Source organism: Cannabis sativa, unplaced genomic scaffold (assembly GCF_029168945.1).
Source record: "Cannabis sativa cultivar Pink pepper isolate KNU-18-1 unplaced genomic scaffold, ASM2916894v1 Contig3, whole genome shotgun sequence".
Lineage (NCBI taxonomy): Eukaryota > Viridiplantae > Streptophyta > Magnoliopsida > Rosales > Cannabaceae > Cannabis > Cannabis sativa.
Genome location: NW_026870039.1, coordinates 3,747,023 through 3,773,087, shown reverse-complemented (window position 1 = coordinate 3,773,087; position 26,065 = coordinate 3,747,023). Strand labels below are relative to the sequence as shown.

Here is a 26,065-nt window from a genome sequence, read left to right as displayed (position 1 = left end):
ATTAAATCTTTAAATTCAGAATTTGAATTGAAGGGAGCTTTCAAAGCATTGGCCACCATAAGAGCATCGGTCTCAATATGCATGATCGGCAAGTGGTTTTGGATAGCCCAATTGAGACTGTGAAAAAGAGCCTTTGCTTCCATCTCATGAGATTTAAAGTTTCCTATGATTGGCATTGAAAGAGCAGCTTTGACATGACCATTTGAATCCCTAAGAACAGCCCCTACACCAGTTGTGTAAGTGGAAACATTAACTGCTGCATCAATATTGAGCTTAAAAGCACCAGCAGATGGTTTTGACCAAGGAATAGTAGCTGGTGTCATTTGGAGAGTCGGGACTGGGTGCACGATTGCAGAAGTAGCAGCAGTAGGTGAAGTTCGATGTTGAGCTGCACTAAAATTCTGCATGAAAACAGTAGAAAAAACAGCAAGATCCTTGGCTGGCCGAGCACTTTTACCGTGAACTACTTTGTTTCGTTCAGTCCAAATCGCCCATAGAGTGCAAAACAGTTGCTCCATTTCTGGTTTTGTATAAACTGATGCAAGATGAATCAAGTAATCACCATGTTTCATAGAAGTACAAGCATGCCAATCAAACCTGTAATTAAGAGATCGCCATACTGCTTTAGCATATTTGCAGCTAAAAAGAGCGTGACCCGTGGTTTCCCAAGCTTGTTTGCAGATGGAGCATGTGGAGTCGGTGATAAACTTCCTACGAACAAGTGAGGTTGCAACTGGAAGAGCATCATGAGTGATACGCCAGGCGAAGATCTTAACCTTTTGGGGGATCTGAAGTGACCAAAACAGCTTCCACCAAGCTAATTCAGACGTTGAGCATGAACTGATGTCGGCATCTTCCAGCGATGTTGCAAGATGATAGGCACTTTGTACTGTGAATATTCCTGAAAGTTGATGATGCCATATCAATTTATCTCGTCGTACCGAAGTAACTTAATGGAATCGTCATGATTTTCTCCAAATCAAGTGGACAAAAAACTCGCCGCAAGAAGTGGTACATTCCATTGTCTCTCTTCAGTAATAAAATTTGCAACCACACCATTGGAAGGCCCCGAGTAGCAAATGGGAAGGAAGGTAGTGTGACCAGGAATCCAAGGATCCGAACCACAATGAATAGATCGACCCTCACCAATTTTCCACCTCAACCCTTTTATCAACAGCTCACGACCCCATGTAATTCCTTGCCATGTTAGTGATGGGGAATGACCCATAGAAGCTTCTAGGAATGAATTGTGTGGAAAATATTTTCTTTTAAGAAGTTGTCCAAGGAGTGAATTCGGGTTCTCAAGTAGACGCCATGCTTGTTTCGCTAGAAGAGCTTGGTTAAAGTGTATAAATGATCTAAAGCCCATACCTCCTTCACCTTTTTTTTTGCATAGCAAATTCCAAGAGCGCCAATGTATCTTTGAGCCATTCTCATTCATACCCCACCAAAAGTTGGCCATCATACTTTCAAGTTGTTTGCAAAAATAGACTGGTAGACGGAAGCAACTCATAGCATATGTAGGAATTGATTGGACAACAGCTTTAAGGAGGACTTCCCTTCCACCGGCTGAGAAGATTTTTTCGTTCCAAGATTGCATTAGTTTCCAAATCCTCTCCTTAATATTGCTGAAAAGTACCTTCTTATCTCGTCCCGAATAAGATGGCAAGCCAAGGTATCTTTCATGACATTCACGAATAGGCATGGATAGATGGCGGTGAAAGAAAACTTGGGCAGCTAAAGTTGTATTCGGGGAGAAAGACATGACACATTTGTCAGGATTGATCATTTGTCCAGAAGCTAGACGATATGTATCTAAGACCCTCTTGATGGCTCGGCATGAACTTTCATCAGCTTGACAAAAGAGTAGACAGTCGTCGGCAAACAACAAATGAGAAATGGATGGAGCATGTCTCGTTAGCTTGTAACCATGTAAGTTGCCCATATCTTGCTCATGTTGAAGTAGCCTCGACAAACCTTCAGCACAAATCAAAAAGAGATAGGGGGACAAGGGGCAGCCTTGTCGTAACCCTCTAGTTGGCACTAAACAGCCAGATACTTCACCATTGATGAGAAAAGAAAACTGGTTTGTAGTTAGGCATTTCATGATAAGTGCAACCCAACCAGTAGCAAAACCCATCTTCCTCATTACCTCTTCAATGAATCGCCATTCAACTCGATCAAAGGCCTTACTCATGTCAAGTTTTAGAGAGGCAATTCCATGACGCCCTGTGGTCTTGTTCTTAATAGCATGGACCAACTCGAAAGCCACCAGAATGTTGTGCTGAAATTACTTCTATCAAAGAGTGCCAACAACAAATTAAGGATGGTATTTCTAGCTTGAGGATTGAATTTTTGAGTGAATTTGCTAAATTAGCAGAAATTATCAATGGATTGAAGAAGAAGGAGAATGATGGAAGTTCTAAGGACTCTGAATTTTTTTTATCCCCTATAAGAGAGGTAACTAGTTTCTTTGTTTAGTGTTTTTTGATTATAGGTTTGTTGTTTATGGTTTTATTATAGTTTTTTATCATTTTGTTGAAACTAGCTTCTGTATTGAATGTCTTATTATATTATTTTACACAGTTGTTTGAAACAGGTTTCTGTTTTGGGTTTGGTTTACATTTTTTTGGTTTATTGGCACTGGCAACTGGGTGGGGTTTAGGTCTCTGTTTTGTGTTTTTTTTTTTTTTTTGTAAGAAACCAGTTTCTTGATTTATGTTGTTCTTGGTTTTTTTTTATATTTTTTTCATCATCTTGTTTAATGTAGTTTCTGTATTGGATGTGTTGTTATGATTTTTGACTGTTAGTGAAAACAGGTTTCTGTAGGAGCTGGTTTCTGGTCTTTGTTTATGTCTATGTTTCTGTGTTATTTTTGGTAGGAAACCAGTTTCTATATTTATGTTAAAAATCTTGTTTCAATTAATTTATGGTTCAGGCATACTATCAGGATATATCAGATGATGGTGGTGGGTTACAGTTGTCCGTTCATACTGTTCAAGCTGAGGTACAAGCTTTTTCACATTTATGTTTTACATTGTTTGGATGCTATTGTTTGTTCTAAATATTTTTTCTTCAATTCTGTAGGAGGAAAAGGACACTTTGAATTTTGAAAATATGTTTATCGATCCTGATTTTCTTAAGGGTGTGGTTGATAGCACTGTTAAGAGTGCTTTGAAGACAGATGATGTTTCGTTTCATGATGATAGTGATAAGTTGAGTTTGGTTTTGTACGATGAATCGTATTTGTCTCCGTAGATTCAAAAGAGGCAGCCTAAACCAAGCTCTGTTGTTCTGTCGCCATATGTTGTGGACTTTGGGTCTTCGTCATCTTCAAAGGAAGACTTAATGAGGATTGTGCAAGATGATAAATTTATTGTGCATGGAATCAATCCTTTTAAAGATAAAATTGGTTTTAATACTGGTGCTGAGCAGTGCATTAAGTTTTCCAAGTTTATTGATGAGAACATAGTCATGAATAGGGGGTTAGTATTTTTTTTTATTTATATTTATATTATTTACATTTGTTTTTATGTCCTTTTTTTTTATATATATATGTGATTGACTTTTTTTTTTGTGTGTTTGTTGTTTTTTGTGTTGTCAGTGTGAAGAAGTACTCCGATGCGGACAACATCTTATCTCCACCGATGGATTTTTCTTTCATTGAAATTTCTGAGAAGATGTGGTTCTACGAGCTTCATGCTTGTGGTGAATTTCTGCGTGACAGTGTAAGAAACTAGTTTCTTTTTATTATTTTCTATGTTTTTGCTGTTTGAGTCAATGTTTTTGGTATCAGTTCTTTCAAAAACTGGTTTCTAATACATGTGTTTATTGCTTTTCTGTAGCATTTAGATGTGGTATTCTATTACCTTAGGAAGAAGAATAAGCAAGATGATACTTTGAACCAGAGGATTACCACTACCGATTGTTTGTTTGATCAAGTCATGTGGAATTCCTACAATCAGTTCTTGAAATCGGGTTCTAATCCTTCTAAGATTGACTTTGATAATGTCATTCCTAGATACATTGTTGGTGAGTATTTGTTTTGCAATACTCCTTGGGTGCTTACTGACCATGTTCTTATATATGTCAATATTCAAAAGCAAAAACATTGGATATTGGTCCATTTTGACATCAAGGAGAGGATGTTGAACGTATATAACTCCATGTCTGGTGCTCTCAACAAGAAACGCGCCTTGGATCATGTGAAAGCTTATTCTACTATGCTGCCATTTTATTTGGAGTATCTTGACGTTTATTCTTCTAGGCCGGATCTTAATTTGGATCAAGGTCCATATTCTGTTGGGAAAAGAGAACCTTTGAATTTCAAGTTCATAGATGGGCTTCCAAGTCAGGTCAATAGGTAATTCTTCTTATTTTCATCATATATTTTTTTTAATTGAAACTAGTTTTATGTTTTGTTCTGTTTATATTTTTTGTCAGGTTTTGTTTTGTTTGCACAGAAATCGGTTTTTTTACTTGAATTAATTTTTTTTTTATTGCAGTGATTGTGGAGTGTTTGTCATCAAATTTGCTGAATTTTTCATTCGTGAAAAAATTGATGACATTCCAGCTAAGATGTCTGATTTGGTAACGGTATATAGAGATAATCTTGCTGTGAGTTTGTTTATTCATGCTAGGAGGAAACAAATTGGTGGTTATATAACTGATGATGAAGTGTTGAAAAAGGAGAAGAAATCCAAGGATAATGCAAGTATTAAGGCAAAGGTCAAAGGGAAGGATATTCCAAAGGGAAAGGGCAAAGCGAAATGATTTCAAACAATGTTCTATAGTTTTTAGTTTTCAGACAAACTGGTTTCATTTGGTTTTTTTTTTTTTTTTTTTTTGTTGTATTTGGTATTTTAAGACAATGTTCTATAGTTTTTTAGTGTTTTTTTTTTTGAAAGACTTGTTACTTAGTTAAAGTGGTTATATTTTTTTTTTTTTGTAAAGACTGGATGTTTCAATGAATCAGCAACACTTTGTATTATAAGTTTTTAGTTGATGGCCAAATTTTTCTTTCTTTTTTTCTTTTGTAACTGGTTTCTTTTTTACTATTAATTTCGTTTCTTTTATTTGAATGTACTGTTAACTGATTTTTGTTTTTGTTTTGTTTTGTTTTTCTTTTTTGTAGGTGATACCAATGGCAGTATGTGTTTTTATTTATTTGGTAAGTGGCAATTATTTTTTTTTAGTATACTTTTGTCAAAAACTGGTTTCTTGTTTTTATAAAATTTATAATTTTTCATGTACCTTTTTGAAATAATCTAGGATATTAAGAAAAAATCTTTAAAACAATGATTATGTAAACAGATAAAATTTCAAAAGTGTAAAAACGTTGTTGAGTGTATCTTTCTGAAAAAAATTATATTCTGTTCAACTTTATTCAATGTTGAGAAACCAGTTTTTATAAAACTGGCAATCACTAAAATTATATTCTGTTCAACTTTATTCAATGATGAGAAACCATTTTTTATAAAACTAGATGAGATCGCCGAATTTATTGATTCTGCTATGTTTGAAGTCATCATTGTGTACCTTCTTGTAGGGCAGTGGCTCCTGGTCCAAACCTCATGTCCAATTTTCTCAAGGTATGGTCTTATTCGTTTGTCGATTCTATCTATCTCTGCCATGTATCTCTCGAATGAGGTGAGCTTGTACGTCTTTGCTACCTTTACAAAGTTTATGGTCAGATCGTCTCCATGCACTCGAAAGTTTGTTTTGATGTTGTTTAGCAGGTGGAAGATGCATGCTCCGTGGAAGTGGTTTGGGTAGACATTGCTCACTGCCTTCTCTATACTCTTATGCCTGTCTGATATTATTGTCAAACCTATTCACATAAACCAATTTTTTGAAGATCAGTAGGTATGTTTTGGAAGCCTAGTCATTTTTTTGTGGAAACCAGTTTCTAAATTTTGTTATCTTTTTGTCTGAGATCAGTAGCTATGAAGTTAAATTTTTAGATGGAATTCACATTAAAGGGAACCAGTTTTTTCGATAGCGTACCTTCTCTATCTCCGAATGTTTCCCTTAGTTTTGTGAAGAACCATTCCTAAGAGCAGTCATTTTCTGAGTCTCCTATGCCAAATGCTAGAATGAATATGTTGTTGTTTGCATCCATTGTAGAGGCTGTGAATAGGGTTCCTCTAAATGATGTTTTTAAAAATGTTCCGTCGGTTACAATGACTGGCCTGCAATGTTTCCAACCTTCTATGGAGTTTGCAAAAGCTAGATACAAATATTTGAAACGATCCTTCTTATCGGTTTTCAATTGTGCAATTGTTCCAGGATTTACTACTTTTAGCATGTGCAGGTATTTTGGTAGTTGTTGATAAGATTCATCTTGCCTTCCTCTTGCCAACTCCAAAGCTTTCTCTCTTGCTCTCCATGCTTTTTGGTAGCTCATTGACACTCCAAAATCATCAATCATGTCTATCATAATGTCATTTGGTCTGCGATTTCTTTTGATTGACATAAATTTCTTTTTTATCATTTCTGCAATCATGTTGCAGTTTGCCTGCTTGTGGTCGCCCATTACAATATCCAGTGAGCAGTTGTGATCTTGAACATATTTTCTTACTTTGAATGTTGAGGTACTCTTGAACTTTGAAGCTCTCAGAAACCAGTTACAGTTGTCATCCACACAAGTCACCACATACTCTCTTGGTTCAGATCTTTTGGTTTTAAACTGGAAATTGTTGATCATAGCAAAAAAAACCCACTGCAGTCTTCAATACTTTTCTGTCCTTGTAGATCTGTCCTTTTTCAATGTTGAAAACCTTATAATCTGTTATTATTTGTCTTTCTTCTTCTTGTCTTTTCCTTTTGTGTTCTTGTATTTTCTCAATGATACAATCAGCAACACTATCAGCTACTTGAAATATGTTTGGTAATGCAAGTACCTCGCTTATTTCTGAGGTTTCATCATCGTATTCCATATAGTCGTATGTTGGCTGGTTGGCTATTTGTAAAACCAGTTTCTGAACATCTGTATCTTGTCTTACAGATTCACTTTTTGGTTTTTGTTGAGCAATGATCTGGAGTCTTGTCTCGTCTACTGTTGTGATGCAGAGTGGAGACTCACTAACTGCATTTTGTGTCTTTCTCAGTTGTAAATAGAACATCAGTGAGTTGTCACTAATTATTTTCATTGGTGGTGAGTCTGGGCATAACTGGTAATGCATTTCTATTGTTGTGTTGCATTTGATTTCAATCTTTACTATTTCCAACAAACTTTTTAGATCACAGTTTGTTGGTATTAGTAGTCCAGTCATTATGTAATCTTCATACTTTTTATCCTCTTTCCATTGCCCTCCATATTTGACCACACACATTATTGAGTCCATTCCTGTACAGTATTTGAAAACTGTTAGTTAAAAATTACAATGTATTAAGAAACCGGTTTTTTTTTTGTTTTGTTTTTATTTGTTTTAAATTTATATATTTTTTTTTTTCACTTTATATTTGAGAAACTGGTTTCCAACATTACTGTATATTTGTTTATTTTTAACAGGTAATATCATTTTGAAAACTGTTAGTTAAAATTTATAATGTATTTAGAAACCGGTTTTCATTTTTTTTGTTTTTATTTGTTTTAAAATTATATGTGTTTGTTTCACTATATATTTCGAAAATCGATTTCCAACATTACTTTAGAGTGCGTTTAGAAAGCCACAATGTAATTGAATTTGTGTGTAATTGGAGGTAATTACACAATTTGGCATGTTTGTCTGACCATGTAATTACACTGTAACTGTGTAATTGGAAGTAATTGAGGGGTTCCAATTACACTCTCCAATTCTCATGGCCTCCCATGAGAATTGGATGTAATTACACTGTGTAATTACTAAAAATTTTCCATATTAAACATTAGCTACTAAAAAATATTATTTTCCCGTGTAATTACTAAATTATTTTACCAAACAAGATATTAGGAATTTATATGTAATTACCACCTCATATCCAAACACACCTTGCATTTTAAAATATAGTGTAATTACTAAACTGTGTAATTACCACCCTAGTAATTACCCTACCTAGTAATTACACAGTTACTACCAAACACACCCTTATATTTGTTTATGTTTAACAGATAATATCATTTTAAAAACTGTTAGTTAAAATATATAATGTATTTAGAAACCGGTTTTATATTCATAAATTTTAGTAATCTTTTCATTTTTGATCGTGGACGTCTAAAACTAAATTTTTCATAATGTTTAATTTTCGTTTTCTTTTTTTTTTTTTTTTTTTGTTTGTGAAACTTCATAGTCTAAATCTATATTAAGTATGGACATTTCATTATGAAGCAATGCAAGATCATATAGTTTTGGTATGAAATTTACTTCAATCTAGTTTTTTTTTTCTTTTAAGTTTAAATTGGAAATGCACATATTCGGTGTATTTTTCTTTTTCAGTATATATATGCCTATAATATTCATAGCATAATTTATATAGTTGTACCTGTATTTTATTTTGATCGTTGTTGACAGGGACGATCGGAGTTGGCTTGATTTGTTGATTGAATTTTCTGTGTGCAGGTTGATCGGTGCTCTGAGCTTAAGAATTCGTTTTCTGCTTTAAGGTGAGAGCTTCATTGCTTGTCAGGTGCCGATGTTGCAGGTTGCTTCTGTGTGTATGGCCATGGCCATGGCTTCAGATCAGTTTTGTTTGAATCAGAGGAATAATTTGCACAGGGAGAAGAGAGGAATTGAATCGGAGAAGATGGAGAAGTGAATCGTAGGCCAGTCGAATCGCAGTAGAGAGAGAGAGAGAATCGCAGGAGAGAGAAGAGAGAATCGCAGTACAGAGAGAGAGAGAGAGAGAGAGAGAGAATCGCAGGAGAGAGAGAGAGAGAGAGAGAGAGAGAGAGAGAGAGAGAGAGAGAATCGCGGGGAGAGAGAGAGAGAGAGAGAGAGAGAGAGAGAGAGAATCGGTGTACAGAGAGAGGATTTTGTTTATATATGGTTAAAAATAGTAAATTTTATTCATTTAAAATTAGTTTCTGTTTTTAACTTATTTTATGGTTTTTTTTTTTTTAAAAAAAAAAACCATATTTGTAGTTTGCTTCCTTAGTTAATGTCATATTTTGTGGCATTTAGTTTTGTTGCCATATTTATCATAAGATGGCTTATTTTTCCCATATTTTTGAAAATATCCCTTATTTAATTAATAAATATATAGATAAACAAATACTATTTATAGTTATATATCTATTTATACTAAATGCAATTGTATTTTTTAATTATATTATTTATTTATTTTTTAATTTTATAATTATAATTTATTGAAAATATGAATCAACCACTACAAAAATTTTTATTTTTAGTCACAAAAAAATTTATGATTAAAAGTAAAAAATTGTGACTAATTATAAAATATCATTCTTATGTTGTGACTAAAAAGTCCGTAATCAACCACTACAAAAATTTTTATTTTTAGTCACAAAAAAATTTATGATTAAAAGTAAAAAATTGTGACTAATTATAAAATATCATTCTTATGTTGTGACTAAAAAGTCCGTAGCTAAAGGTATTAGTCACAAAAATTACAATTTGTTGTGACTAAAGACTAAATGTGTTTTTAGTCAAAATATTTGTTGTGACTAAAACTAAACTAGTGACAACTTGTAACTAAATGATATGTTTTAGTCACAAATAGCATTTTGTTGTGACTAAAAGTCACATTTAGTCACAAAAAATTTATGTTGTGACTAAAAAATTGTCACTAAAAGTAGCTATTTTTTATAGTGGCAACTAATGCGTTCAAATATTTCACCTTAATATATTTTAATAGGATTTAACGGACTTATGGTGATGAAAGTAACATAAATGTAACTTTAGATTTTTAATCTGCCAGAAAATATATATAGTATATAAATATATGAAATTTAAAACATCAGGTATTTATGTCGCATATACTTTATGTTTGACAGGATTTAACAGAAAAATAGTGACAGAAGTAATAGAAATATAACTTAAAATGTTTAATTTGCCGAAAAAAATATGTGGTATTTAAGTATATAAAACCGAAAACTTATGATATTTATATTGTAAATATCCTTATTTTTTATAATTTTTCAAAGATAAATAACAATCAACCAATAATGAGTCAAGCCCAAAAAGTTAGGCAGAAATAAAGTGCACAATTCTAAGACCAATCAAAAGCACCCCACTCCGATACAAAGGTAAAATCCCACAATTATCTAAACAATACCAATTTGAATGTAGATAAATGAATTATTCATGCTCATGTACATATATTGTAGTATACACGTTCAATTCATCATATCGTAGCATTAAAATACAAATGATAATTAGATCATATAATTCATTTTACTACCATTCTTCATTAAAACGACAATAATAAAAAGCAAAAAGGAAAGGAGACATTTTGGTGTACTGAAGAGAATTAAAGGCTTACTTTACTTCCAAGGGACAATTACTTTGATCTAATTAATGACCTCTATGATTCCGTTTTATATCATATAATAATAATAAAACAATCTCACAAATTAAACTACTTTTTGATTAGTTAGTACTTTGGTAGAGAGCATTCCTTGGGAAGATCATTTTGGAACCGTTGATTATCTTGGCAATAATCATAAATCATGTGATACTTCCTAACCCATTTGAAAAGCTTTCTTTGTGTGGATGTTAGTGAGCTGAACTTGTCTTTGTGCCACCAATTAGTAGAACTTTCTGCTCTACAAAACCTTGCATTCCCATTCCATACACACGCATCTATCTTATGATTCCTAAACGAAGCCAAGAATGGACCTTTTGACCAATCAATTTTCTCCTTCCCACCTCGAGTGGCCCAGCTGTCACCGTTCCATAGGCTGACTTTGATCCCCATTGGCTGCCACCTTGGAAACCCTACACCCTTCTCTGCATGGTTTCTGTACACTCTTATGGGGACCCAATCAACCATGAACCTATCAAAATTATCATATCATTCTAATCATATAGATGGGACGGTTATGTTTGAAATTAAAAACGAGAAAGAAACAAAGACTTACACAATTTGGTGAAGGTTCCATAAAATAGAATAGGTATGGAAATCTTTGGTGGGATCAAACCAGAGATTAATCCTTTCTTCGCGGTTGTCATAGCCATCTGCAAAAATATTTGTCTGAAGAATATATGGTTTACCATCCACATTTCCAAGGAACTCATAGTCTATCTCATCACGATTTGGTTGATCAGATGTCAACTGCATTGTGTTGCACATTTATTTATTAGTACATCATTAATAAGTCCTAGGATATATATATATACATATGAATGAGTAATTGATCAAATAATTATTAGAGTTATGCTTGGAAATAAATTATCATTCGATATGAATGAGCTACTTTTTTATTGTGAATTGGTTTGAGAGCCCAAAGTATTGCGGGTCTAAAAAGACGAGCCAAACTTAAAAACTTTCTCGGTCTTGTGCCAGTTTCTAGTAGTAGGGCTTTTGATCTGTTTTAAAATTCACAAATTTTCCGACGTGTACACTTACAAATTTTTCAATTTGACCTTGCCCAAACGTACTAATGTATGGAAATAATACTATGTAAGATCAATGGACTATTCCTTTCAATGCCAATTGGAACAATAATTTTGTTTTCTTATTAATGCCTTTTTGAAAAAATAATTTTTTTTATATATGTAGCTTTATTTTGTAAAATAGTTCTCTAGACAGAATATGAAAAAAAGAATTCTTGTGTAAAGTAAGTGGTAAAAAGTGAAGGAAATAAAAGGAGTTTAAATCTTACATAATAGGCCACAACTGTGCCAGCTGAATGGCCTGGTACGAGCTTTATTTGCATGTCAACTTGTCCAAACAAAAACATTTGATTTGAGGCAAAACCAGCTCCTATTTATTTATATGCACAAAAAAAATGAGAATGTTTTAAGACAGAAAATCAATTTCTTTAGGTTTTTTTTTTCATACCGGATTCTTGGTCAAGTTTCAAGCTTCTTTGGTGGCCATCAGCTGAGGTATTTACATGGTTAGGAGACCATGTTACGAAGAAATCCTTATTGAAATCTCCAGTAGAAACGACAGAAGCTTCTGCAATTAATATTTGAGTAAATCTCATGCAAAGAAGGCTGATAAAGATGGTAAAAATCTTGTAATATTGGTCATTATTATTATTCATGGTGTACAACTCTTACTTTGTCAATGGCATGAGATGTATAAATAGGTATTGTATGGCAAAGGATAATGAAAATGTGAGCAAAACATTCTCTCAACAAAGAGAAAATGTGATGTTGAAGTAAAGGTTTTGATTAAGGAGGAATATCTTTAGGTTGAAGTAAAATTAATTAGCATTTCCTACATAGTTTCTTTTAGATTATGTATGTTATACTATACTACTCACTAGTAATGATGGTAGTTTAGTTCAAATAATTGGTCTAAATATTTTAATCTTGTTTTTTTTTTTCAATGATATTCATTGATATAGAGATACATGTAAAATATACCAAGCTTTGAGAACACACATAGGCTTTTTGATTAAGAGTCTTTCTATCTGTCAGTAAGATGAAGAAAGTGAAGGACTTAGTAGGTTGCTTTCCTTTCCTATAATATATATTATCATATATATGTATACATGATCATATTATGCTTTTCTTTTCAAAATAACTTAGCCGTTGATCAATAAGTTTGTTCACTCATATGCTCTTTGTTTATGGAGTCTGTTCAAGTTTATTCCTTCCCTCTTTTAAAAGGAAAATGATCACATTAATTATTTATTTTTCTTAGGTACACTAAGCTACGACTCACCACATAATGTTGTGTAAATCTTCTTGTTAGACAGAGTTATGTTTCATTCATTGTAATCATAAGGATATGCGCCTTGGTATCTTTAAAAACAAATTTTGGTATGCTTAATTTCATAGTAGCATTGCTAGCTAAAAGTCTAAAAGTCTAAAAGTAACATTTTAATATTAAAAAAAAATGTGGAAAATAAGCCTGATTAAATATCAATATTACCATTGGTGGTGGCTATAAATAGTAATAAAAAGCCCAGAGCATGTTATAAATAAAGCTAAGTAACTAATCGAAAATTAGCCCATAACTTGCTGTGTACATGAAGTATATTGTTGAAAGGAAGTGTCTTTTGTAATATATTGGACTTCCTGATAGTTCCATTTGCTTTTAACAAAACATATATTCAACTATACATCCTTTGCTACCTAACATATATTAGCTAATTTGTGTTAAAATGAAAAATATGCATATTCACTTGTAAATAATATAGTACTGTTTACATACATTATTCTTGGTAATAAAAAGTGTTGTCAATTGAACAAATAAGAGTTTATTGCTTCTACAAAATGGAAACCTTATAATATATATTTAATATTGATAACTCAGTGAAGCATAATAAAACAAATAAATAACTGGTAAAATAATTTAATTTATTAGTATTAAATCTATTAATTTATGGAGAATTTACTATTTAGAAATATCGACCTAAAAATGTAACCCAGGTCCATAGAACAAGACACATAAAAATGCAAACAAAGCTACACTCTGCTATCTTTTCTGATGACATATGGTCGAATAAATAAATAATATACTGAACACACTGCGTAGTAAAGGCACATATGCAAGTGAAAGTAGCGTATCGAACCATAAAAGGTCAGAGAACAAATTGGCAATCTGATTATTCACTTGTCTGGAACATTAACACTAAATAATAGGCATAAAGAAGCAGAGTACAAATTTAGAAGAACTGAAATTGTAACTTGGCGACAACTGAGATTTGAGATGGCCACTTTTCTGCAACATCTTCACCCTGGTTCCATTCAATGACAAAACTATATAAGAATGTAATTCTTTCAAAGATCAGGCATGCCTCGTCCTGTTTTTGCATCATAAGTCTTCTCCATCACAACATCCATTGGGGTATCCTTGGGACCAGCTGAAAAACAAGTTAAAGAAATTGTCAAAAGCAGGATATGAATTGGTGTCTCAGAAACAATCATAGAATTACTAACTGGCAATGTCAACTGGAATGATAAATAACTACAAGATCACAGGGAGCCAAGCAGAGACCTTTAACTCAGCTCTTGATTACAGGATACAATAGTTCAATACTTATTATATATTTGTATGTATACAAAGATTGGGACAAGTACTTTGGCTAACTTACTCCGAGTTAAAGCTAAATTGCAGTGTTAAACATCAGCCCTAATTCTATTCCTTGGGCAAATAAGATGGTGTTTATCATAATCTTAGTATGCAACATCTTAGCTATTGCATTAAGTGAAACATGCCCCTATGCCTCAGAAAACATCATGCAGACAGGGAAAAAGAAAAAGAAGAGTGTAGAAATATCTATGTAAATAGCTTTGTACAGTTATATTTAGGGTGTTTTTGACAGCTTAGTTTAGGTTGTATTTTTTCCTAATTTCCTTGATTGTTGCCTAATTCTACTATGTAATCAGCCTATATAAAGGCTACATTTTTCATCAATAATATCAGATTAGAAGTATCATTCCCAAATTGCTACATGGTATCAGAGCATTTGTAGTAAAAAAAAAAAATCGTTTTTTTTTCTGCCTTTTTTTTTTTTAAAAAAAAAAATTAGGGTTTAGTTCTTTGAGGCACAATCTTAGAAACTGCACACGGTCCTCTTCTAATCTCACCTCCTATCCAAAAAGCTGACCACAAAGACCGACGCAAAACCCCAAAGTTCGGGGTCCATAACAGTGGCGCGTGAGCCACACGCGCCGCCATCCTCCGACGTCATCACCCACGCGCCACGCGCGTGCAGGCGCGTGAGACATCTCCGACCTTCGTTTCTTCGACGTCTTCCTCCCTGGCACTCCCTATTTCGGCTGTGACTCTTCATCTGCGGTTCTTCGCTACAACAGATTATTTCTTTGGCTAAGTTTTTCTCTAGATTCATTTTCTTTTTGCTTCATTTCAATGAATCCTCTTCGACAGTCTATACAACAGCCAAAATCTCCCTTAATCAAGGAAAATGCTAGTATAGTGTGTCATCAAGGTTCTACATCTCACACGTTTACTGCTGCCTCCAACAAAGGTAATTGGATAGTTGATTCAGGGGCCTCCGACCACATGACGGGTGATTTCCAACTCTTCAACACCTTCAAACCATGTGCTCATTCCCAAACAGTTAGAATTGCTGATGGCTCTCTCACACCGGTGATAGGGGACCGGTTACGTAACATTATCAGATGACCTTCTCCTTTCATCTGTTCTATTTGTCCCTAAACTGAATTGCAATCTTCTTTCGATAAGTAAACTTACTCGAGATCTACATTGTGTAACTAAATTCTATCCAAATCTTTGTAAATTTCAGGTTGATGGCTCGGAAAAAGTGATTGGCAGTGCTGAAATGCATGATGGGCTCTATATTCTCAAGGCTTCTTCTAAAAGTAAACAAGTTCATACACCAAGTTGTGGTAACTACTCTAATTTAGATTCAGTTTTCAATTCTGTGTCTGTTTCGAATGAAAATCTTGTCATGTTGTGGCATTTTCGGCTTGGACATCCAAATTTTGGTTATCTTGAAAAATTGTTCCCTCAGTTATTTGTCCACAAAAGACCAAAATTCTTTTATTGTGAAGTCTGCCAACTTGCTAAACATACTCGAAACTCTTACCCTAGTCTTCCTTACAAACCTTCCCGACCTTTTTCAATGATACATAGTGATATTTGGGGACCATCGCGAGTAACAAATATTAATGGATCTAGATGGTTTGTATCATTTATTGATGACCATACTAGGACAACATGGACCTTCCTTATGAAAGAAAAATCTGAAACTGTTTCTATTTTTCAAAAATTTCATTCCATGATTCAAAATCAATTTAATCAAAAGATTCAAATCTTGAAAATTGATAATGGAAAGGAATATTTCAACTCCATACTTGGTCCATACTTGTTAGATCAAGGAATTGTTCACATTAGCTCATGTGTTGATGCTCCGCAACAAAATGGAGTGGCTGAAAGAAAAAATAGGCATCTTCTTGAAGTTTCTAGATCTATCATGTTTTCAAATAATGTTCCCAAACAGTTTTGGGGGGAAGCCTTACTCACATCCACCTACCTCATCAATCGTATGCCTAGCCGTGTATTACAATTCAAAGCCCCAAGAAATTTGTTACTTGCTACATTCCCTCATATCTCAGCTTTTTCTTCAGATCTTCCATTCAAAGTCTTCGGATGTACAGCCTTTGTTCATGTTTATGATCACAACAGAACAAAACTTGATCCAAAATCTCACAAGTGCATCTTCATCGGGTATTCCAACACTCAAAAAGGGTACAAATGTTACTCTCCAATTTCAAAAAGGGTTTATAACACTATGGATGTCACATTCTTTGAACATCAACCTTTCTTTCCCAAATCTGGTATTCAGGGAGAGCATTCACATGAATATCAGTTTTGGGAAATCCTTCAGAATCATCAAGCTGTTTTTCCTCAATCTAATGTTATGGCGCACGAACATCAAAGTGCTCAACCTTTGCCTTCCTTGCCTCTTTTCCCTGTCCAATTGGATATCAATCCAGAAAACACATCCAATCCGTCTCCAGAAAACACATCCAACTCATCTCCAGAAAACACATCAAACCCGTCATTCTCTACACTCAATCCAACATCACTTTCCTCTTCAGAAAATCCAAACACTCTTTCAAACTCACCACCACTTCAAACTCAAGCAATAGGTAACAAAGAACTTCGTGTTTATAGCAGGAGGAAAGTTGGGAATATAGAGGCCAACATGCAAGACAAGAGCTGTTCAAACACTCATCATAGCCCTCTCAACCTTGAAAATCATGAAGGTAAGGATTTTGTGACTCATGAGTTAGTTTCTCCTACTATTGATGATCTCGACCTTCCTATTGCTCATCGAAAGGGTGTCAGAACTTGTACCAATCACCCCATTCAAAAGTATGTTGCTTATGGGAAACTAACACCTATGTATCGAGCTTTTGTATCTTCTCTTGATCTTATTCAGATTCCCACAGACATTTATGAGGCCTTGAAAGATCCTAAATGGAAGAGTGCAGTCGATGAAGAAATGAATGCCCTTGAGAAGAATGGTACTTGGGTTGTCACTGAGTTACCTCAAGGAAAGCGGACAGTTGGTTGTAAGTGGATTTTCACCATCAAGTATAATTCAGATGGGAGTATCAACAGATTCAAGGCTCGACTTGTCGCCAAGGGATTCACTCAATCATATGGTGTTGACTATCAGGAGACCTTTGCTCCCGTCGCCAAACTTAATACAGTAAGAATCTTGTTATCACTAGCTGTAAATTGTGATTGGCCTTTATATCAGCTGGATGTAAAAAATGCTTTTTTGAATGGGGATCTCAAAGAAGAAGTCTATATGGAAATTCCACCAGGGATAAAGAAACACTACAGTGGTCGAGTAGTGTGCAAACTTCTCAAATCCCTTTATGGCTTGAAACAGTCACCTCGGGCATGGTTTGACAAATTTGCAAAGTTAGTTGTCAAACATGGATATACTCAAAGCCAGGCTGATCATACTCTATTTTTCAAGTTCTCTCCAACTAGAAAGCTAGCAATTCTCATTGTATATGTGGATGACATAATCTTAACTGGAGATGACACAGAAGAAATTTCAGATCTCAAAAGACTTCTTGCCTCAGCTTTTGAAATCAAAGATCTAGGAACCCTCAAATACTTTCTTGGTATGGAAGTAGCTCGATCGAAAGAAGGAATTGTTATATCTCAACGAAAGTATATCCTAGATCTTCTAAAGGAAACTGGAATGATTGGGAGCAAGCCGGTTGACACTCCCATGGATCCAAACTTGAAAGCTAATCGAAGAGAGGATTCAACTCCAGTAGAGAGGGGGAGCTATCAGAGATTAGTAGGAAAACTAATCTATCTCTCTCATACTAGACCAGATATCGCCTTTCCTGTCAGTGTTGTTAGTCAACATATGCACAATCCTTGTGAGGAACATTTGGAAGCGGTGTATCGTATTCTAAGGTATCTGAAAATGACACCAGGTCTAGGTTTGCACTTCAGAAAATACAACAATCGAGACTTGGAAGTTTACACAGACTCTAGTTGGGCTGGAGAGCCGATCGACGGACGATCAACCAAAGGGTTATTGCACTTATGTATGGGGTAATTTAGTTACCTGGCGCAGCAAAAAGCAGTCTGTAGTCTCAAGGAGTAGCGCAGAGTCAGAATATCGGGCTTTGGCCTTAGGTATTTGTGAAGGGATGTGGATCAAAAGGCTTATGAATGAATTAAGGTTTGAATCTCCCGAGTCCTTTAAAATGTATAGTGATAGTCAAGCTGCAATTAGCATTGCTAAAAATCCAGTTCACCACGACAGAACTAAACATGTTGAGATAGACAGACACTTCATTTCGGAAAAGGTGAATTCAAAGATCATTGAACTTAACTACATCCCTACAAAGAAACAAATCGCTGACATTCTAACAAAGGCCCTACCAAGAACAAGTTTTGAAGAATTTAAATCCAAGCTGGGTTTGTATAACATATACAACTCAGCTTGAGGGGGAGTGTAGAAATATCTATGTAAATAGCTTTGTACAGTTATATTTAGGGTGTTTTTGACAGCTTAGTTTAGGTTGTATTTTTTCCTAATTTCCTTGATTGTTGCCTAATTCTACTATGTAATCAGCCTATATAAAGGCTACATTTTTCATCAATAATATCAGATTAGAAGTATCATTCCCAAATTGCTACAAAGAGTGTTAAAGATTTGAGTAAGTACCAACTGTAGGCCTTGGCGTAGTCCTTATTTTCAATATCTCAGGTCGAGGAATAATGGATCCTGATGCACCCAGGCCTCTGGATACTCTTACTTTGGTTCCATCTTCAAGATACTTAATCCCAACTTTACAAGGCTTCCTGCAAAGAAATCACTAATGTCCACTTACAAACATGGGAGAGTGAAAACTGAAGGATTCTTCAACCAGAATTGAAGGCAGTCACATACCCTGTGACTGGATCAATAACTTGAACATTTGAAACATGAAGAGGAGCTTCAACCGTAAAGATCCCACCTTCATGACCCTGACCTTGCTTGATATGCTTCTTAACCTGCAGACAAGAAACAAGTTCATAACATAATCAAATACTGTAGTCTTGTGCACACAAACAAGCGTTAAGTACTAACAATTAACATTTCATACTATGCAGCATCATCTTCAACCAAGGAATGTGATTGGTTTGCATTATTTCATAAATTCCTACATCATATTATAAAGAATTTCACGGTTATGTCAAATATAAAATGAATGGTGGCTCACTTTAAAGTTTCAAATATTAATGAATACATGAAACACAAATAAACAATCAAACTTCTTCCGTTAGCTACACATTTATTTTGAGGATTGATAAATAATTGACGATTAATTGGGGATTGAAAAGTAGAAATCCAACAAACTTATCTTCCAGGCCATTCATTTAAAATCCAATGAACAGCCAAAGAAAAACAATGCCAGGTATATCCAACACAAGTACACTAAGAATTGGCCTGTATTAACTCAAAGATTATTTCAAACCGTAATCGAACTATTTTCTGGTTAAAAAATAACCCTTTATTAAAAAAAAAATGCTGACCGACGAAAGAAAACTATAAGAACAAGCAATACCCCATCTAATTACATCAATCAGACGTAAATAACCACCCATTACTCTCACCAGATTCTTGCCTTCGACAATTACACGATTTTGAGAACGAACAACACGCTTAACAACACCAGTCTCTCCTTTATCTTTACCCCTGATTACCATCACCTGAGAAAGACCGCCACAAGGAATATCAAACCCTTTTAACTATGTTACAAGAAGTTCAAAAAGCCAACTAACGATTTTCAATTAGAAAATCCCATGGACTCACTGCACATACATTATCACCTCTGAGGATCCTCCAATGTCTAATAAGCTTTTCAGCTGCTTTCCAACCCATATTTTGACACCCGAAATGTAGGTCGAATGTATCTACAATATCCAACACAAACGCAAATGAAATGCTTACATTAACCAATTACAGACATTTACACTCTCATAATTCAACCTAGAATATCATTCTGAAACGCGAAAACGTGTACGGATTTTCACATAAATCACATAACAATGAGTTGAAATCAGCATAAAACGGCTCAGGTGGAAGATTTCGTAAATCATAGAACTATGCCACTGGAACGTACCAAACAGTATACTACAAGGATATAGTGGCGGCGGCGGTTGTGATGAAGAGAGTGACCGTGTCGGAGGGTGATGAACGGTAGTGACCGGCGAGGCTGTGAGAGGGCGGGGTGAGAGACTTGGGCTACTGAAGTAATTCTAAAGATTAGGGTATTTGTCTTCGATTTGTTAGGCCTGGCCGGGCTGGCTCATCCAATTTAAGGCCCAGTTCAATGTCATCATTCAATGGGGAATTTTCATATGGGATTTTTTATTTTGTTTTACATTTATATAGGTTTTTTTATGCTATATTTTTTAAAAAAAAATAGAAATTCTATATTTGTAAAACAACAATAAGTTTTGCTGGAAAAGTCGTCGGCACCGGAAAAGTCGTCGGCGCTGGAAAAGTTAGTGTCGCCGAAAAAGTTACTCGAATAATTACAGTCACCGAAAAAATCACTGTCACTGAAAAAGTTACTAAAGTCACCAGAAGTAGATGTCTCAAATATAACTAAAAATATAATCGGTTCTATGAATAAAAACTAATAACTCAAATCGGTTATAATTGAAATATAACCGGTTATGTAACATAATAAATAAAAATAAATAACATAAAATAACTTAAACCAATTATAATTAATATAGAACCAGTTCTACAATAGTGTTATAATGAATAAAAACCAATAACACGAAATAATTCAAAACCGGTTATAACTAAAATAAAACCGGATATATAACATAATGAATACAAACAAGTAACACACAAAAATTCAAACCGATTACAATTAAAAAAATAGAGGAGAAATCAATTCCTAAAATACTAAAACATAAATTAAAAACAAAACTAATTCTACAATAAAAAACCTCATAACACATAATACCTCATAAAATAGATTATAATTTTTAAAAAAAATGGAGATCAATTTCAAAAAATATTGAGGCATAAATTTGAAAAGAATCAATTCCATAACAAAATAAATAAACATAAATAATAACGCACAATAACTCAAATGTAATATTTCTCAACTAGTTAAAAATTTAAGATAAAAAAATAGGTTCCGTAAAGCAACTATGATAAAAAACTGACACACAAAAACCAGTTAAATAAAATAGTTCAAACAAAAATATTCATTCAACATGCTTCCACCCACAAAATAGTTACACACATACCATATCTACCTCAAAAACACTCATTCATTATGTTATATAACCGGTTCTATTTTAGTTATAATTGGTTTGAGTTATTTCGTGTTATTTATTTTTATTCATTATAACATTGTTATAGAATCGGTTCTAATTTAATTATAATTAGTTTGATTTATTTTATTTTATTTATTTTTTATTCACTATGTTACAGAACCGGTTTTATTTCAATTATAACCGATTTGAGTTATTTTGTGTTATTTATTTTCATTCATTATATTATAGAACCGGTTCTATTTTTGTTTATAGTTGAGACATCTACCTCTGGTGACTTTTTCAGTGACTTTTTCCGGCAACGGTGACTTTTCCGGCGACAATGACTTTTTCGTCGATGTTGGGATTCTGGTGACGTTGACTTTTCTGACGACAGTGGCTTTTTCGGTGACTTTTCTGGTAACTTTTCCAGTGACACTAACTATTCTGGTGATTTTTCCGACGTCAGCAACCGGCAACTTTTCTGGCAAAGCTTATTATTGTTTACAAATATGGGATTTCCATCTTTTTTTATAAGAACATAGCATAAAAAAGCCCATATAAATTAAAAAAAAAAAAAAAACACAAAAAAAAAACTCCATAACCCCTTAACATTATTTATTTAAGCCATAAAAAGGTAAACTCTTATAATTTTCTCATGTATAGTGTAATTTATGTAGTACAACTTGGTTAAAGATTAAAATTAATTTTTTTAAAAAATAATTTTAATAAAGATAAACACATTTTAAAATAGTGAGTGGGAGAGGGATTTCATCTGTTATGAAACACACGGTCCATTATTAGTCCAACACCAAGAGTATGGGAAAGGCCTCGAGACGGCTTTGTTTTCATCCCCCTAAGGAAGGTGTTGAACCATACATTATTAAGGTTGGCTTCCTTTATGGATAGGACAAAGTGATATATTTTAGTGTGATACTGACCCTTAAGCGGTGCTACTAAGTTAGGTCATAGAATCCAAAATAATGGGTTACACTCACAAAGTCATGTCCCTGCCTTTGACACTAGAGGATATAACTTGACCAAATAAACGGTACTTTATTTTGTAATGAAAATAAGAGTTATTTTAGTTGTAATTAATAAATACAAGAACAAGTCTTGTAGATTATTCGATATTAATTTGACCGACCCTAAGGTGGAACTTTAACCTTTGCATAATTTTATCGTGGAATTTCTAAATTATTTTATGTATTTTTTTAAGTGTGTTCATGCATCATATTTAGATTCCAAACTTGATATTTATTTTTTCTTATTTATGGTACTTATATTGTATTTATATCCTATTGCTTATTTCTCGCATTATTTATCTTTTATTTCAGTCTAATAACGATATAAAATGGAACAATAATATTTTGTGAATGACTATCCCTATTACAATGTAACTGAACTTTATGGCAACTTCCAATGCAAATGGAGCATCTAAATAGAGCTTCTCTTGCAAAGAGAAAATCTATTTCACCTTGTCTTTGTTGAAACTCTCTCGAAAAAAATGCGTAAACATTCTAGTTATGCAGTTAGGAGAACTTTTAACCGATGGCATGATGATAATGATTATGCTAGGGGTATTTCATGTTGGCTTCATTTAATGAAAAGATAAGAGATTGATATGACTGTTTAGTTTATGTATGTGACATCTGGAAGGCAATACATAGCATTTACACTGCCGCTCATGACCAATTGGCCTATGAGAGAAATGCTCATCCTAACAAGATGGATATTTTGATAGAGTTGCGAAGCTGGAGAGAAATGTAAATATAATTTACTTTTCTTTCTGTCTTATTAAATAATGGTGGATTGAATTGTTCTATATCACTGACATTATTTTCTCTCTTGCTTCTAGATTTGTGAACAAAAGACGAAGATGATTCAAAGAAGTGAGACTTCTACAAAGTTCGTGATGGAAGAAAATTTTAGAAGAGCAATGAAGAAGTCAACTTTAGTTTAAATTTTTGAAGACAATTTATTTAGCTTATTGTTCTAAATTTTAGTTATATATTTAAAGTTTGTTTTAATTAAATAATTTTATTTTGAACACTTGATATTTTTTCAATAAAGTTTATTTAATATTCAAACTTATGTTTGCAAAGTTAACTAAAGAATTCAATGCTCATAGTATAATTCTAAAATAAAGTTTAAATATTTTAATTATTTATAATAAATAAGTAACTATATTCTTTAGGGACTTATAAATGTTTCTATATTTAAATTTAAGATGAGTTAAAATATGGTTTAAATTTAAAAATTAAATGAGATTTAATCGAAAAGTTTAAATTACTATTATAACATATACATGGATATGGAATTCCATTCCAATCATGTATAATTAATGATTCATTAAGGAATCATTAGTAGAAGCATATTCATTTAATTAGATAGTCTAATTGAAATGAACTCACATTCAATAGTTGAGTTTATTAATTGTAATAGATTGTAACTAACTATTTAAATCAATTTAAGATATGATTTAAACACATGAAAAGAGTTTTAATGAAAGTGGTTGGACTACATTGAGAATAATTGATAGAAAGAATTCATACAATTGAATCTCAATAAAGATGACAATTAAAATGAGGATAATTTTAAAGAGTCAAAATTAAATTTTAATAATCATGACCATCAATTAAATTCAGCAGTAATAAAGTATTTTAGTGGGAGTATACTACTCATTAAAATACAAGATGATTTTGAGAAAACTAGATTGTTCTTCATAACAACAATTAGTGCTTCTAAATCATGATTTCTAATGGAACTATAAAGATTTCAATGAATGAGATTTATGAAAATACAAGATATACCAAGGAAAGGTTTGAAAATCTAACTAGTTTAAATTAGTAAATATTTTGATATATGGAATATCACAGCCTTAGTGAAAAAGTTAATTCTTTCTAATTTCGAACTTTGGAGTCGAAATATGATTATTCAATAATCATGCATTAATAGTCTCATTAAATTATTCAATACACTAAGATGATTTTGAACGTTGAATTTTTATAATTAAGAAATTTTAACTTTATTAAAATTGTATTGATTAGAGTAATCAATAAAATGGTATATGAGATAGTTCAGTTAAATATCCATAAAGAGAATGATGATATGGTCATTGACTTCATAAGATGGACATTTAATTATTATATTTAGATTTGAATAACAATGAGATTGAATTCAAATAATATAATAAATTAGTAATTATTAGATATCAGAAATTTTTGGATAATATAGTGATAGATATCTTGTTAGATAAATTAACAATTAACCCAGGATCTATTTGTATGTAACATAGAACACAATAATAAGATATAATAATTAGGTATGTGTACCTGATTGATCCATAGCAATTATCTATGTTTGATCCACAGCAGTTACTCCACTTTGATAGTGCAATACTATCAACTAAGTCTTCCTCCCTGAATCTCTAAATCAGAAGCAGTTTATTTATCTGATTATCAAAAGGTATACAATTGTGATGAGACAATATGTATTTATAGAGTTAGGGAGGGGACTTAGCTACAAAACCCTAGTTGGCCGGGCACCGCTCATCAAAGGCTTCAGTCAACTAGAAAAGCCCACACTTCTGCTTCACCTAGACTTTACACACAGATGCTAAGCCCATTAACAATTGATCACCAACAACATGGGCTAACACAGCAAAGAACTATCCAATCAACCCAAGTTTTAATAAAACCAATAAAACTTAATGTAAGCCCAAATAAAAAGTCTAACATATCTATCATTAATAATTACTAATAATACAATATGAAAATAGGGGATGTTATTAAAGTATTGGATAAACAATTTAAAATAGATGTTCAAAGTATGAGATACAAGTTTTGAATATCATAATTGTTTAATTGTTGAAATTTATGAATACTTGTACAATGAGATTAAACAAGTAATAAATTTCAGATCATGAATTAAGAATAGTCTTAATAAAAATGATCATCGACAATGGACAAATAAGTAATTGTCTAATTGAGTAGGAGTATTAAGTATACTTGAAGCATATTTAAAAGACTATTCATAAGAAACTGTCTAATTGAGCGAGAGTATTAAACATACTGAGAGTGTATTTAAAAGACCATTCAAGAGGTGAATCTATTTTTAAAAAGTTTATTGGAATTTAAAATTATGAGAGATAATTAATTTGAAGAATATATATTATAGTATCGTTTACGAAACAAAAAATAAATATTATTATTAATTATATAATCTTAACCAAAAAGACAAGTGATCAAAGACTAATAAGGATGTGAAATAAAAAATATCATTCTAAACATCCAACTTGATTAGCCATAGGATTTATTGAATTCATTAATTATCATAATTAATAGAATTAAATAGATGTGACTAATAGACGGTTCTAGATTAATCAATTTCAAAACTAAAATTTTGAATAAATACCTACATTTAACATTGAGAATATTAAGTGATTAATCAAACAAAGTCAACCTAGAGGAAATAAAAGGATGGATAAACTAAATATACGAGAATTTGATTTTGTATATTTATTTAATAATAATGTGGTGGTCTCTGGGATCTAGTGCTATATTATGTGGAGGTCTCGTTCATATGACTCAGTCTGAACAGTCGAGTGAGATACTGTTGGAAATTATTTTACCAGGATCTTAGATCTACTCACAAGTATGTTGATTAACACCCTAAATATGAACTTTCTAAAACGATGAAATAAACACATATAAAG

General features: G+C 32.9%; 3 protein-coding genes across 3 annotated transcripts; 1 reads left to right on the top strand and 2 right to left on the bottom strand.

The window, feature by feature from the left end:
• Positions 1–2,969: 2,969 nt before the first annotated feature.
• On the top strand, positions 2,970–4,839 carry LOC133033296 (uncharacterized). Its single transcript, XM_061108008.1, has 3 exons — positions 2,970–3,485; positions 3,605–4,363; positions 4,506–4,839. The coding sequence occupies exons 2-3, from the start codon at positions 3,945–3,947 to the stop codon at positions 4,771–4,773; spliced, it is 687 nt and encodes a 228-aa protein (XP_060963991.1). The 5' UTR covers positions 2,970–3,485; positions 3,605–3,944; the 3' UTR covers positions 4,774–4,839.
• Positions 4,840–10,303: 5,464 nt separating this feature from the next.
• On the bottom strand, positions 10,304–12,395 carry LOC115702381 (probable xyloglucan endotransglucosylase/hydrolase protein 10). Its single transcript, XM_030629851.2, has 4 exons — positions 11,944–12,395; positions 11,765–11,865; positions 11,021–11,214; positions 10,304–10,936 (listed from the first exon to the last, which is right to left on the bottom strand). Exons 1-4 carry the CDS (start codon positions 12,149–12,151, stop codon positions 10,534–10,536), a joined length of 906 nt encoding a protein of 301 aa, XP_030485711.2. The 5' UTR covers positions 12,152–12,395; the 3' UTR covers positions 10,304–10,533.
• A 1,117-nt stretch (positions 12,396–13,512) lies between these two features.
• Positions 13,513–20,443, bottom strand: LOC115713450 (uncharacterized). The gene is made up of 6 exons (XM_030642120.2): positions 20,196–20,443; positions 19,895–19,986; positions 19,687–19,782; positions 18,980–19,083; positions 18,755–18,891; positions 13,513–13,921 (listed from the first exon to the last, which is right to left on the bottom strand). Exons 2-6 carry the CDS (start codon positions 19,952–19,954, stop codon positions 13,839–13,841), a joined length of 480 nt encoding a protein of 159 aa, XP_030497980.1. The 5' UTR covers positions 19,955–19,986; positions 20,196–20,443; the 3' UTR covers positions 13,513–13,838.
• Positions 20,444–26,065: the final 5,622 nt, after the last annotated feature.

Coding starts and splice junctions, on each gene's coding strand:
- LOC133033296 (XM_061108008.1), top strand. CDS start 3,945: ATGTGGAATTCCTACAATCAGTTCTTGAAATCGGGTTCTAATCCTTCT. Junction 4,364..4,505: donor CTTCCAAGTCAGGTCAATAG/GTAATTCTTCTT, acceptor TTTTTATTGCAG/TGATTGTGGAGTGTTTGTCA.
- LOC115702381 (XM_030629851.2), bottom strand. CDS start 12,151: ATGAATAATAATAATGACCAATATTACAAGATTTTTACCATCTTTATC. Junction 11,866..11,943: donor GAAACTTGACCAAGAATCCG/GTATGAAAAAAA, acceptor ATAAATAAATAG/GAGCTGGTTTTGCCTCAAAT. Junction 11,215..11,764: donor GCACAGTTGTGGCCTATTAT/GTAAGATTTAAA, acceptor AACACAATGCAG/TTGACATCTGATCAACCAAA.
- LOC115713450 (XM_030642120.2), bottom strand. CDS start 19,954: ATGGGTTGGAAAGCAGCTGAAAAGCTTATTAGACATTGGAGGATCCTC. Junction 19,084..19,686: donor TTGTCGAAGGCAAGAATCTG/GTGAGAGTAATG, acceptor TCTTGTCTGCAG/GTTAAGAAGCATATCAAGCA. Junction 13,922..18,754: donor TACGCCAAGGCCTACAGTTG/GTACTTACTCAA, acceptor CTTGTTTTTCAG/CTGGTCCCAAGGATACCCCA.